The sequence below is a fragment of the Oryzias melastigma genome, linkage group LG16, assembly GCF_002922805.2.
Source record: "Oryzias melastigma strain HK-1 linkage group LG16, ASM292280v2, whole genome shotgun sequence".
In the NCBI taxonomy this organism is placed as follows: Eukaryota; Metazoa; Chordata; class Actinopteri; order Beloniformes; family Adrianichthyidae; genus Oryzias; species Oryzias melastigma.
The window spans coordinates 10,230,218-10,242,143 of record NC_050527.1 but is presented as its reverse complement, the minus strand read 5'-3'; the positions used below and the strand labels follow the sequence as shown (position 1 = coordinate 10,242,143).

At 36.8% G+C, this 11,926-nt stretch overlaps 3 protein-coding genes across 3 annotated transcripts in view; all 3 read right to left on the bottom strand.

Moving 5' to 3' along the window:
- LOC112143561 (peptide YY-like) overlaps positions 1–1,372 on the bottom strand; it is a 2,361-nt gene extending 989 nt beyond the window's left edge. The window contains exons 1-3 of the mRNA XM_024267619.2: positions 1,212–1,372; positions 870–1,052; positions 691–780 (exon numbers count right to left, since the gene is read on the bottom strand). Coding sequence (XP_024123387.1) covers positions 691–780; positions 870–1,033 — 254 coding nt within the window. The 5' untranslated portion in view covers positions 1,034–1,052; positions 1,212–1,372. The remainder of the gene's footprint in view (positions 1–690; positions 781–869; positions 1,053–1,211) is intronic.
- Positions 1,373–5,124: 3,752 nt separating this feature from the next.
- On the bottom strand, positions 5,125–7,712 carry malsu1 (mitochondrial assembly of ribosomal large subunit 1). Its single transcript, XM_024267618.2, has 4 exons — positions 7,356–7,712; positions 5,788–5,963; positions 5,621–5,702; positions 5,125–5,522 (listed from the first exon to the last, which is right to left on the bottom strand). The coding sequence occupies exons 1-4, from the start codon at positions 7,618–7,620 to the stop codon at positions 5,368–5,370; spliced, it is 678 nt and encodes a 225-aa protein (XP_024123386.1). The 5' UTR covers positions 7,621–7,712; the 3' UTR covers positions 5,125–5,367.
- Positions 7,713–7,846: 134 nt separating this feature from the next.
- On the bottom strand, positions 7,847–11,864 carry smpd5 (sphingomyelin phosphodiesterase 5). The gene is made up of 8 exons (XM_024267617.2): positions 11,634–11,864; positions 9,495–10,645; positions 9,275–9,350; positions 9,049–9,189; positions 8,861–8,950; positions 8,710–8,773; positions 8,462–8,621; positions 7,847–8,385 (listed from the first exon to the last, which is right to left on the bottom strand). Exons 2-8 carry the CDS (start codon positions 10,581–10,583, stop codon positions 8,278–8,280), a joined length of 1,728 nt encoding a protein of 575 aa, XP_024123385.1. The 5' UTR covers positions 10,584–10,645; positions 11,634–11,864; the 3' UTR covers positions 7,847–8,277.
- Between the last annotated feature and the right edge of the window lie 62 nt (positions 11,865–11,926).

Here is an 11,926-nt window from a genome sequence, read left to right as displayed (position 1 = left end):
ATATTTTTAAAGCCTAAAACTCACATAAATAATAAATATACTCTAGCACTATAAGATTAATTTAAAGACATATAACAAGCTTGGTCCTCAAGAAATGCTATAAAAATGGCTTACACCACAAGTTTTAGTCGAAACAAACTATCACATAAAAAAAATAAAAAATAAATAAAATAAATCAATAATATTAAATATTGAAAAGCACCATTTAGATTGAGACATGGTAGATTTATTTTTACTATAACGTAAAAACGACCCTGTGCCATCAAAACGAACAAAACACGTGTGATCACAAAAAAGGATCAAACGATTAGACATAAGAGACATAGACATAACTTTATTAATCCCTTTGGGATACACCCTGGGGGAAATTAGATTATTACAGTAAAATGTGTGGAAACATTGAATTTTACAAAGACGTGTGACCATCAAATGTGGTAGAATGTTCTAGTAATATTAAATTTGTTTTATTTTGATGTGGAAAAACAACAGTGGGATAAACTTGATCAAACTAAAATGTGAATGGATTTGACCTCAATTCTTGTTTACTTGTTTGTTTGTACACATATTTAGTTTATACCTGATCATCTGGAAGAAAAAGGATGAATCATTGTTAAAATGGATCATTAAACCCCTATTTCTCATTGTTGTCTCTTCATAAAATAGCTGGAAAGTTTGATGAAAATAATTTACCTGATATAGTTGGAGCTCGGGACGCTCTCTGTGCTTTCCCTCACTAACAAATCTGAAAACATAGTGTCTGGGCTGTCTCTCTTTCCATACCTGCGCATAAATACAAACATGTCAAGCTCCTTTTTTTTCAAATTATTAGTTACTCCACATTTCCTAGACTTATAAAGTCAAAGACCAACCTTTGTCTGGTAATGAGGTTGATGTAGTGTCTCAGTGCAGAGTAATATTTGGCAAGCTCCTCGGGTGGTGCTCCTTCCCGGGGACCAGGAGGCTTGGCTGGATATGCGTTCGAGCCGGAGTAAAAACAGAGGAGCAGGCAGAGAGCCAGAAGGCTTGGAGACATCACAGCGATGGACGGTTTCCTGAATCAAAGAGAAATCAAATCAACAAAAGAAAAAAGAAAACGTTATTCAGCAATAGATGTTAAGCAGTTTATGATCTAGGAACATGGCAGATCTTGAATCTGTAACCTAGTCAGTTCAAATTAAAGACTAAGGAAGGTTTGAAATAGAACTCCTTACTCTTAAAAAATACTGCTGACGTTGGTTTTCTGGCTGATCAAGGCACGTCTGTCTGAGTTCCAATCCTCCCCATCTTTATATGGAGTGTCCGGAGTGTGGAAGGGGGCGGTGGTGGTGGGGGGGCTTTTATTTCTTCAAAACTACTTCTGAGAAATAGCTGCTGCCTCGTTGCCTCCATTAAACATGTAATGATTTGGCAAACAAAGACAGAAAGTTACATTATCAAAGGTGTCATCTGCAGAGTCACAAAAATGCTGTTTTACTCAGAATATTTCTTAAAAAGAAAAAGAAAACAAATTTGGGGTGGACCCAAGGTAATATTTCATATTGCAGTTAATTTATGCTTTCAAAATACTGGCTCTAGATTTCTCGTTGGTTTTCTAAAGTAAATTAAATACAAATAAACATATAGTTTTATTTGTTATTGAATCTGTTCATTTAAACGTACATTTTGAACTTAAAAAAGAGATGGACTTTTAGTCAGAATCTGAAATCTTCATTAATCTGAATTGCTCATCACACCCAGCATGGTAAATTCTAATGAAGCTGATGAAGTGTGACTCCAAACGGCAACATATTGAGCCGAAAAAGTTCATTTACCCCCATGTTTCAGCTGATGATGATACAGCTGGTAGAGCCCTCCATAGGGGCTCCAGGGACTAATAACTGAAAATAAAAGGCCCTTTAATCATCCTTATGAATATAAAATAGCCTTTTCAGATTTTTTTTTTTAAATCTAACCTGCTTTATCTACAGGAACACAAAAGGTGTAAAAATCCAGTTTTATCACCTGTAACAGACGTGTTTAAAGTCAGAAATTTGGCCCAGTTAAAGAGTAAAGGTCTAAATTATACCAAATCACACAAGAAAGGGCGCTAAACCCATAAACTTTCAACTTCAGCTGATAGATGGCACAAAAAAAAAAAACACTTTGAGCTCCTAAATGCTAAAACAACTTTAATGGCGATTATTTTCTTTGAGAGCACTCAGCTGAGATTTGACAGCAGATTGGTGCTGTTGTTATCTGTGACAGTGGTTTGAGGAGTTCTGAGCAGTTTGAGCAGAGAAAGCAGGTGAGGTCAAAACTTTTTGAACTTCACAAAATTGTAAACAAAATGTCCAAATGGCTGCCCTCATCTGGAGGGGTTTTTTTCTGAAAAAGGTAAATGCCTTTTTAAGACATTGTTTTGATGGTGAGTAGAAGGATTTCAACATTCTTTAAGGATTTTGCAGATCAAAATAATAAATTATTATGATCTGACAATGCAGTATTGCAAACTAGTAATAAGACTTGTCAGAATAAAATAAAAAAAGTAGGAAATCTTTGTGAAAATTAGGATTTGAGAAAGGCTTTTTTTTGTATTTTCTAATCTAAAACTACAATCTTCTTTTTTCACAAATAAACTCTGTTCCACAATTAATGATTTATACTTAGACCTTAAGAAAATAAATAAAAATAATACACAAGAGAATATAACAGACTGGTTCCGTTGTGTTTCCCCTCATTAAAAAAACACTCAAACCCTTTTAATGAACCGTTTGCGTCATTTAAACCTGCAGATTTTATTTTTAAAGATAAGGTGTACAAAGCACAAAGTCGTACAAAGTACATTTGATATAGTGAATGTGCTCCTGTAAAACTCCTCCCAAATACTGCAGAGAACCAGAGACCATGACCACCTCCAGCTCACCGGCATGGCTGAACATGATACTTTTAAAAGAAAAAAAATAATCGAAATACTTTTTATGGTACATCCTGTAAAACAAACACAGCACAGTGTTTCTGATATAATTAACTACCTTCATAAAATAAAATTAATATTAAATGTGAAATAAGTGAGGTCCACACATACGCAATGAAAAAAATGCATAAAGATTGAACATAATATCGTTGTGAATAAGGTGATTAAGGTAACGATTTAGTATAAAAGTTTTAAAGAAACTTCTTTTAATGAGATTTTCACTTTGTTGTTAAAAACTCATTTAGCTTTTATGGTCTTAGGCAGAACAAATGATATTTTTCCAGCGTGTTGGCTTGTCTGTAGTAGTGAAAAGTGAGTTTCTTTGTTCTCTTGTGGAATTTTTTATGGTTTTATCCACTATATCAAAAAACAACTGTATAAGGAAATGTCTAAAGCCTAGAGAGGCTGCTTATTGCCCTCCGTCAATTTTCCTAACATCCTTCTATGACTTAGAATATTTTAGCAATAAGCAATTCACACAAAAAAAAAACCTGGACAAAGTTACAGTTGCCCCCAAACAGCTCATAAAAACAGAAATTAAGAACATATCACTGTGGAAAACTCACAAAATTAAAAAAGTTAAAGAAGAACATCAGTGAATGAACAAAAAGGTAATTATCGTCGGTGAAAAGCATGCCATGACAAAAAATCTAAATTAAAAAAGATCCACTTGGAATCAAAATAATATTTTTTCATATTTACCATCAAATGGTTTTCAAACCCTTTAAATTTTCAAATTTAAGGGTAAACTGGAGAGTTCAATTCTGATAAGTAGTTTACATGTTTTCTAGTCTCTGGAGCCCACTTCTTTGTTCTGTCAATTGTGAAGAACATTGTGAAACTCTCTTCTTGACGCTCATGAAAACGACCATCCCCTCTGAAGACAAGCAGTGGATGCTGCACGTGGATTCATATTCCTCTACATTATGGAGCGCAGGACTCCTAATGGCCACACAGCAGTCTTTGAAACGGTCCAGCAGATGAAACATTAGCCGACGCACCAACATTTGTGGCATTCATTTCACATTTTCCTTTAAATAATTCACAATAAAATAAAACGGATAAAAGTTGTATTGCTGCAGGTGGATAAATGAAAATATGATCTATTGCATGAGTCAAAGAAGACATTGATTGCAGATTAAAATACTTTATTTTCAGTTTGTTCAAAAAACTTAACAATAAGGTTTTTTTTCTACTGTGAATGTTGGAGTTCTAGTTTTTAGAAAATTGCTTCATAACCTTCATGGGTCAGAGTTTCTCTGCGGTCACTCCTCGTGCTCTTCCTTTTGAAATTGTTAACACACTTGATTGTTGGAAACCAGCAAGATGATAAAATGTGGCCATTACAAAAGTAGCGTACTGACCCCAATCACTTCAACTTTTTCTCAATGTTTTAACAAAGTAGCAACACAAATGTTCCACGTTGTTGGTGTGTTAAAGTACATTTTAAAGTTGTGACGTATAAAAACTAAAACCTTTCCTTAATGTGTTTTGTTTTCAGGCAACACTTACGTCAATGACTTTTTTTTTATTTGAGTTTGTCGATTAGTGAGTCATTTTTCGATGGAGGAAAACCACTCAAACACCAGGTCACTGCACTGGCTTTTTCTTCTTCAGTGCATCTTCACATTTAGCTAATGTTCGGACAAAAAGAGTCAATGAACTGTAATGGTCACTTGCTAGGAACTTACACGGGTATAGTATGCATGAGTTTGCCTGCTGTCATTGTGATGATTCTTTGTGATTATTTTGGTTCCATCTGAAGGATCATCTACACAGACAAACGAATAACTGAGATTCTTCAGGAGTTTCTCATACTTCAGATTTATAACTTTTATGTGTGAAAATGTAACTTTCATTTGCGTTTTAAGGACTACCAACATGTTTCCTAGAAGTTTAAATCTGAATAAATACATCAACTTGAATGAAGTGATTTTTGGCACAAAAACATTCATTTAAATGTAAAAAAGTAAAGCAACAGCAGTTTTCACTGTAGGCTATGTTCATGTAACTATTTTACACAGATCAGATTCAACACAGGAACCTGGTCTAGACAGTTTTGGACCCAGCAGGCCATAGTTTATGTTCCTGCTGTACATTCTAGAGAAAATCATTTTAATTAGTTGTGAGTCACTTATATTTTGACCATCAAAAGTCCACCTCTTATTCAATTTTTTTTAATATTTTTTCCAACTTTCCATAAAACTAGCCATTATTTAAATATCCACATGGTATTATTGCTCATTTATCTTTAAAATACAGTCATCTGTTTCATTATGTTAACTGATAGAACAGATAGTATAAAAAAAACTTCCCACCAAGTTAATGAATAAAACACTTTGTAATTACATCCATATTCTTAGTAGAATATTCAAAGTTCCATCGACTCATTTTCTTGGGGGACAGTTTATTTGTTACTTTGTGATATCCATATCATACATGAAGTCTTCTGGTAGCACTTCTGGAGGGATGCTCTTCAGTTGCTCATCGTACGAACGAAGAATCCAGAGTTTTTCTAGTTCGTATATTTCTCTGGTCTCTGGCAACATGAAGTGAACCACCATATTACCTGAAAACAAAAACAGAAAGTGATTCGATGGACTTTAAGGATCCATTTGGATCTGCACAGGATACAGTGTGCTGATGGGGTTTTGAAAATGTTCATACCAAAGTCAATACACATCCAATCCTCAGCATCTTTTCCCTCAATCTTGACATTTGGATCTCCATCTTTTCTCAAAAACTTGTACTGCAACAAAAACAAAAGCACAGGCTTCAAAAACAAGCACGGATAGAACAAATCACTTCATAAAGATTAAATAAAAGAGAGTTACCACTTTGATTGCATACAGTGCCATTGCACGCAGGTGTCTTGGTGAAATACCACTAACAACAATGAAATACTCTGTATATTTGATATGCTCCGGGACTTTGATCACACACATATCCACAGCGTTCTCTTGACGGAGAAGAGACACCAGAACATCCAGGTTGAACCTCTCCGAGTATCCTAAGTAAAAGAAAAACATGTTTTGAATTAAAATTCATAAGGTACTTTATGCAGTATGGGGACCTTTCTATAAGAAATATACTTCCTTATTTTTTTAAATATAAAATGACTTAGCATTTATGTAGAAAATGTAAGTAGATTAGGAAAAAAAACATTTACAGCAAGTTTACAATCAGATTTAGCTTTTATGACATAAGGTTCAGCTGCTCAATTCTTCCATAAATCTTTTTTTTTTTTTGCTTTTTATAATCCTTCAAAGGTTTAACACAGTGGTTTGAAGCCACATGTGGCTCTTTTACCCCTCCATTGAGGGTCTTTGACTTCAAAGAGAAATGCTTTTGATTTGAATAAAAAACAACTTAATGTTACCGACTAATTTGTTTTAGTTAATCAAGTTTTGTCATTTATGTTTTGATGTTTTTACATGTCATAAAATGCATCTATTGTCAGAGTGGATTATCATTTATATAATAATAATAATAATGATCTTAAAGCACATATTCTGATAATTTGCTGCACAATAGTTTAGTTGCCGTTCAGAAGCAAAGTTCTCATTTACAGAATTAAAAGAAAATGAAATTTGTTTCTTCCCTACAGTTGTCATGTTTATATCCAATAGTAAAAGGAGAAAAAGGATGACAGTGCATCAAAGTATATCTTGTATTTTTAGTTTAAGTAAATTCAGTGAAGCGTCTTATAGGACACAGGTTGTATTTTATTGTGAAAAGAAACTGCTGTCAAAAGTAAAAGAAGCTAAAATTGTTACATATAAAATATAACATTGATACAGTGCAATAGATGTAAATTTGTAAAAACTACTTTTTATAAGTAAATGGCTCCGTGGCTGAAAAACAAACATGAGGTGCATTTTTCTAAACGGTGAAGTGGAACTTTGGTGTTCTGGCTGGGTTTTGGTCAGTAAAGAAACTAGACCAAATGACATTTTTAATATGGAAGGTTGCAGACCCTAATTTAATAGAAGATTGAAAGACAGGTGAGCTTTGTATTGTAGCTCCAACTTATTGGAATAAATATGAACATAATATATATTATAGGAGAAAAGTTTTTCTTTTTAAATACCTGAAATATAATAGCACCATATCTCTTCAACCTTTAAATGCTTCAATTATTCAAAAGAAAGAAAACCTAGTTAGCTAATTGCACATCAAATTAATTTAATAGTATAAAAATAATTAGATTATTTATTGTTATTATTATTATTTAGAAGTTCTAAAAAATATATTTAGTTACTGATATAAAGATTTTCTTTTATTGCTTTAAACGTTTTAAATGATTTTTTTCCCACAAAATGGAAAAAAAATGTAAGAAGAGAAAAGTAATGTGAGTGCTACGCTCTTTTTCGTGAATAGCCCAAAGAGTAGAGTACTTTACCGTGACCCGGTGAGCTGTTTTGGTCGTCTTTATGGTCCATTTCGACAACCAGCTCCTGCGACGTGCCCTCCACCAGTCTGTTTTCACCGCCGAAGTCACTGTAACACCTTCGAGTGTCAACGTGACACCTGAGAGCCGCTGCGTGGTGGCTTTGTGGATGAAGAGCTGACGACCATGCGGCTCTAAACACACACTTTTGTTCTAATAACCCACGACTTCTACACAACAACGATAAAAGCGCTCTGGAACGACCGACAGCATTCATAATTTTAACTAGCTTAGCTTAAATTTAACAGTAATGCAAGTGGAGTCAACAGGAAGTAGGTTTATTAATCTCGCTCTATGATTGGTTGGAAACACTTACTCTCGGATTTAGTTTTTTGATACCGCCTAAACACGACTGCCGCCCTTCGACTGAAGGTGGTATTGACCTTAAAATGGGAAATCTGAGCATTCAAGTTAACCAGGCAAAAATGTGAAGTCAAACATAATATGTTTTCAGTTATTTTATTAAGTCTTTTATCCTTTCTTTGGTATGTTTTTTGTATTTTTTTGCTGATGTTTCCAAGGACCAAAACAAAATAACTCAACACTTAGTGGAAGATTAAGAGAAGTTTGTTTTCATTTTTTATTTCCATAGGAAAATTATATGCATGAAATCCTAAAAATATATAAATATAGTAAATCATTAAAATTAGCTTTGACAATATGTTAAACACATGTCTTAACTTTTTTGTTATAAAACAAGAAGTTTAAACTGTTTTTGTACCCGCTTTTTCTTAGTTAGGGTAAAAGGTGCCTTAAATCATCCATAGAAAAGTTCAATCACCAAACATACAACATTTACGAGTATGGGAAAAACATTTCACACCTGAGAAATTTTTAGATTAGAACATGCTGTAAACATTGTTTGATTGTCATATCATTCTTCAACACAGTCAGAGTCCATTTTAACATTTAGTCTCAAGCCCACAGGAATATGGTCCGTTAGTCCAGCCAGATGCGTTATAAAAGTTACCTCCTCAACTTCCTGAGAAGAAAATGAAAAGAGAAAAATGTTTTCTAAGAAATTATCAGAGAATTCATCAAGTAAACAGGACACTCACTGTTCGGCAGTGCTTTGAAATGGAGCGTTCACGGTAAAGAATGTAGTCCAGCCGGCGGCCGACCCACGGCTGACCTGTCTCTGGATAGACCAGCGGAGAACCCGCAGCAGGAACAGGAGGAGAAATATACTGCTTCCTCTGCTCATCTATTTCCAGAGTTCTGTTAAAAAAAAAAAAAAAAAAAAAAGAAAGAAAACTAAAGTTTTTGTCATGATATTGCCCCAAATATGAGACCAGAACTCAAATACCTTTGCAGATTTTCCGGGGTGTTCACATCCTCATCATACAAGGTGGGCTGCCCCAGTAGAGTACCTTAAACCCCATATTAGCAATACATAGGTCAACATTTGAATTACTAGTCTTAACTTGAGGTATTTACTAGATTTTAATGAAACCAACCAATAACCCAGGGTTTTTCTTTTCCAGGTCCGGCTCTGCAGGGGTCTCTGTACTCCTCAAACAGAGAGTGATTCTGTTCCAGATGGTCGTCTAGTTAAATCCAACCCCATACATAAAAAAGGAAACGGTTAGTTCAAAATTCTCTGAGAAAAGGAATGTTAAAAAAATAGAATAAAGAGACTTCTCACCAGGCGAACAGTTGTCAAAGTTGAAATCGCCGCATAGAACATCAAAAACAACCTCCTCGTCTGGCTGCTTGTTTTCTTGCTGAAAATCTCTAATCCACTTGGTGACCATATCCAACTGCAGACAGCGAATCTCCCCTTCACCTAGTTTTAAAAAAAACAGTTTCACGCAATGTTTCACACAATGATGCAAAATGTTGAATTCATTTGAACTAAAATGGTGACATGCCTTCTGGAGCATGAAGATGTGTGCAGTTAAAGTATCCGACCACCTTATTCTGCTTCTGGTTCTGCCCAATTAGTACCTGAGAGTATCAGAAAGTAAGCATCACATCTCAGCATTTATTCTGATTTTTTTTTTTAAATTTAACACAAATTATCCAGAAGGAAAATAGTTTATGTGGTGGTTAAAGCTCACACATTAGCTAAAAGCTTCTTTTTTTTAGTACCTTAGCAGAGAGGAGGCCCTTGGCAGCCAGTGCATCTTCTCCTCTGCTGTTGGGGAACCAGTGATACTCAGCCCTAAGTATGGGGAACCTGCTTGCAAGGAACAGGCCACTGTTGAAGAACTTAAAAGATGTGCACATACATGGGGGTTGGCAGGCATACACCCCAATGTCATACAGTATGTGTCCAAAAACGGGTTTCAGGATTTTGGTGAGCTTCTTCGCAGCCCTCTTATCAAACACTTCCTCCAAGCACAAAATATCGACGTTGGCCGGAAACAACGACGAGACCTCCCATGGGACGTCGTCTTTGTGTCCCAGACCCTGTGAGAGGAAAGCACGGGGGGCACTCCGGCGGCGGGACTTGTCCTGCTGGTTCGAGTTCTGATTGGAATTGGGCGTTTCACTCAGAAGGACTTCCGTTTCGTCACAGCCCTCAGGGACCACGCGGATGGGTCTGTCTGTTGAGTCACCATGGCGACTGGCCTGTGGCTGTGCCTGCCTACCCGCAGAACCCTCTCTTTTGGAGTTGGGTGCAGGGAGGCTGCTGTTTGAGGGGCTGAGCGTGCCACAGCTACTGGGCGAGTCCACGTAGATCTTGATATGGGGCCGGCACACACCCTGCACAATGCGCTGACCGATGGCGGAAGCTCTTCGATGAGTGTTTCCCAGGTTGTTGAAACGAGCCAGACCCTCTGGCAGAAGACACAAGTTTGCTGTGGCAAAACCGAACGAAGCCCTGCTCTCCAGCTCAAAGCCTTTGTGCATCTCCTTCTCTGGTGAAGACGGGGCTTCTCTGTGGTAGTAAAACGGCCGTCGACAGGCCTGAAGGGGCGCCCAGAGCAAAAAACCAAATAATGCTACAGGGGCTGTGATGACAAAAAGAGCCATAAAGAAAATGAAGCCAAAAAAGACTTTGAGGGGGTGAAGGTAGCATTCCTGCTCCGCCCTCTGGGCTTGCTCCTGGGTGGTGGACTTGCACACAGCAATGATGTGGTTAAGGCTCCAGAAACAAGGCACGACTAATGCCCACCCAACTGCATGGACGCCCGCAACAAGCCTGTTGGGAAAGGGGGACGCCTTCAGGGCCATTCCTCTCCACCGTCTCTAAACAGCAGCAGGACCAATCTGGACATCTGGTTCCATCCACATTCCTGAAAAACGAAAAGGAGTCAAACTGCAAACAAGCTACTCAAACGAATGGAAAAATTATGTCACAACTACTTTCACAGACGAGAACGTTCCCACTCTTCCTTTCCCATTGCTTTTGGGCGTTTTTCAGTCAAGTTACTGTTTCAGTGACAGCACTAGCACTAACATGTTAGGTTTCAAGTCAGAACGTGCAGCAGAAGACATAAAACCGACAAACATGGATCCTAAAATGGAGGAGGAAACAGTGTTTTTAATACTTTTCAGATTTAAGAGTCTAAAATTAGATAAAATTCAGCGGTCGGTTAATGCAACTACATTAAATATTGCATAAAAACAAAAAAAAACATGAACCACCACCCCTGTGTGTGTGTGTTTGCATATGATGACTAAAAACCGTTGGGTGACAGTAAACTTTTCTTTCTGCCTTGTTCACATTTGCATATGTACTTTTGCACCCCCACTAGTGTATTACACCTCTCCCCTCTGTATTACATAATTACTATGCATTATCAGTGACAGAGGACACATTTTTGTCTTATCTTTACTCAGCAAATGTGAGATAGTTATTGCAGACCTGCTCTTGAACGCTACAATGGTGCGTTCAAGGTTCCGCTCGACCTGCAAAAACAATCCCAGAGCAACTTTCCCCTCACAAACACTGAAGCTATTATTATTATTATTATTTATTTATTTATTTATTTATTAAAGAAATCAAACATGTTTATGCCTCAGCACTCTGAATTTCGCGTATCGTCGTGTTCTGAAAGGCTTACAGGTAGATAAAGGTACATTTCTGAAATACTCTTATGCTATACAGTAAAGTAAATATAAATAAGAACGGTTAAAACGCGGGTGCAAGAGTGTAACGGGAGCTCCCCGAGCTTTCATACGAAGTATTCATAAATTTCATTTACTACAACTTGAAAGAATTCACCTGCCTCACCGCGCAGCTAGCTTAAAAGACTTTAGCCTACGTGGATCAGGTCTTACCTTAGTGCGAATGCTGGAGCCTTCTTTCTATGGACATTGGCAATCTGTTAATGCACTTTTTTATTTCCTAGATTACATTTAATTTCTAGAATGTCACTCAATCAGTTTAAAAATCAGTGCGCTTTAAGCTGAAAACCACATTAACTAATGTAGACCTAAAGAAGATCAGCCCTTTCTCGCTGGGCTGCTAGTGGCATTATTAAGCCACGCCCCTCTGTGCCGTTGCCATGGTGCCCGACTTGTCTGATACCTCATTGAAGGAGAAGTTGGCAGCATTTGTTGTAGTTTTTACC

Excerpts from the sequence above, each read along its gene's own strand:
- malsu1 (XM_024267618.2), bottom strand. The coding sequence starts at position 7,620 with ATGAATGCTGTCGGTCGTTCCAGAGCGCTTTTATCGTTGTTGTGTAGA. Across the intron at positions 5,964-7,355 it reads AAACAGCTCACCGGGTCACG|GATACTCGGAGAGGTTCAAC; the intron begins GTAAAGTACTCT and ends TCTTTTACTTAG. Across the intron at positions 5,703-5,787 it reads CACTGTATGCAATCAAAGTG|TACAAGTTTTTGAGAAAAGA; the intron begins GTAACTCTCTTT and ends TTTTTGTTGCAG.
- smpd5 (XM_024267617.2), bottom strand. The coding sequence starts at position 10,583 with ATGGCCCTGAAGGCGTCCCCCTTTCCCAACAGGCTTGTTGCGGGCGTC. Across the intron at positions 8,951-9,048 it reads CTTTGACAACTGTTCGCCTG|ACGACCATCTGGAACAGAAT; the intron begins GTGAGAAGTCTC and ends GGATTTAACTAG. Across the intron at positions 8,386-8,461 it reads TTTCAAAGCACTGCCGAACA|GAAGTTGAGGAGGTAACTTT; the intron begins GTGAGTGTCCTG and ends TTTTCTTCTCAG.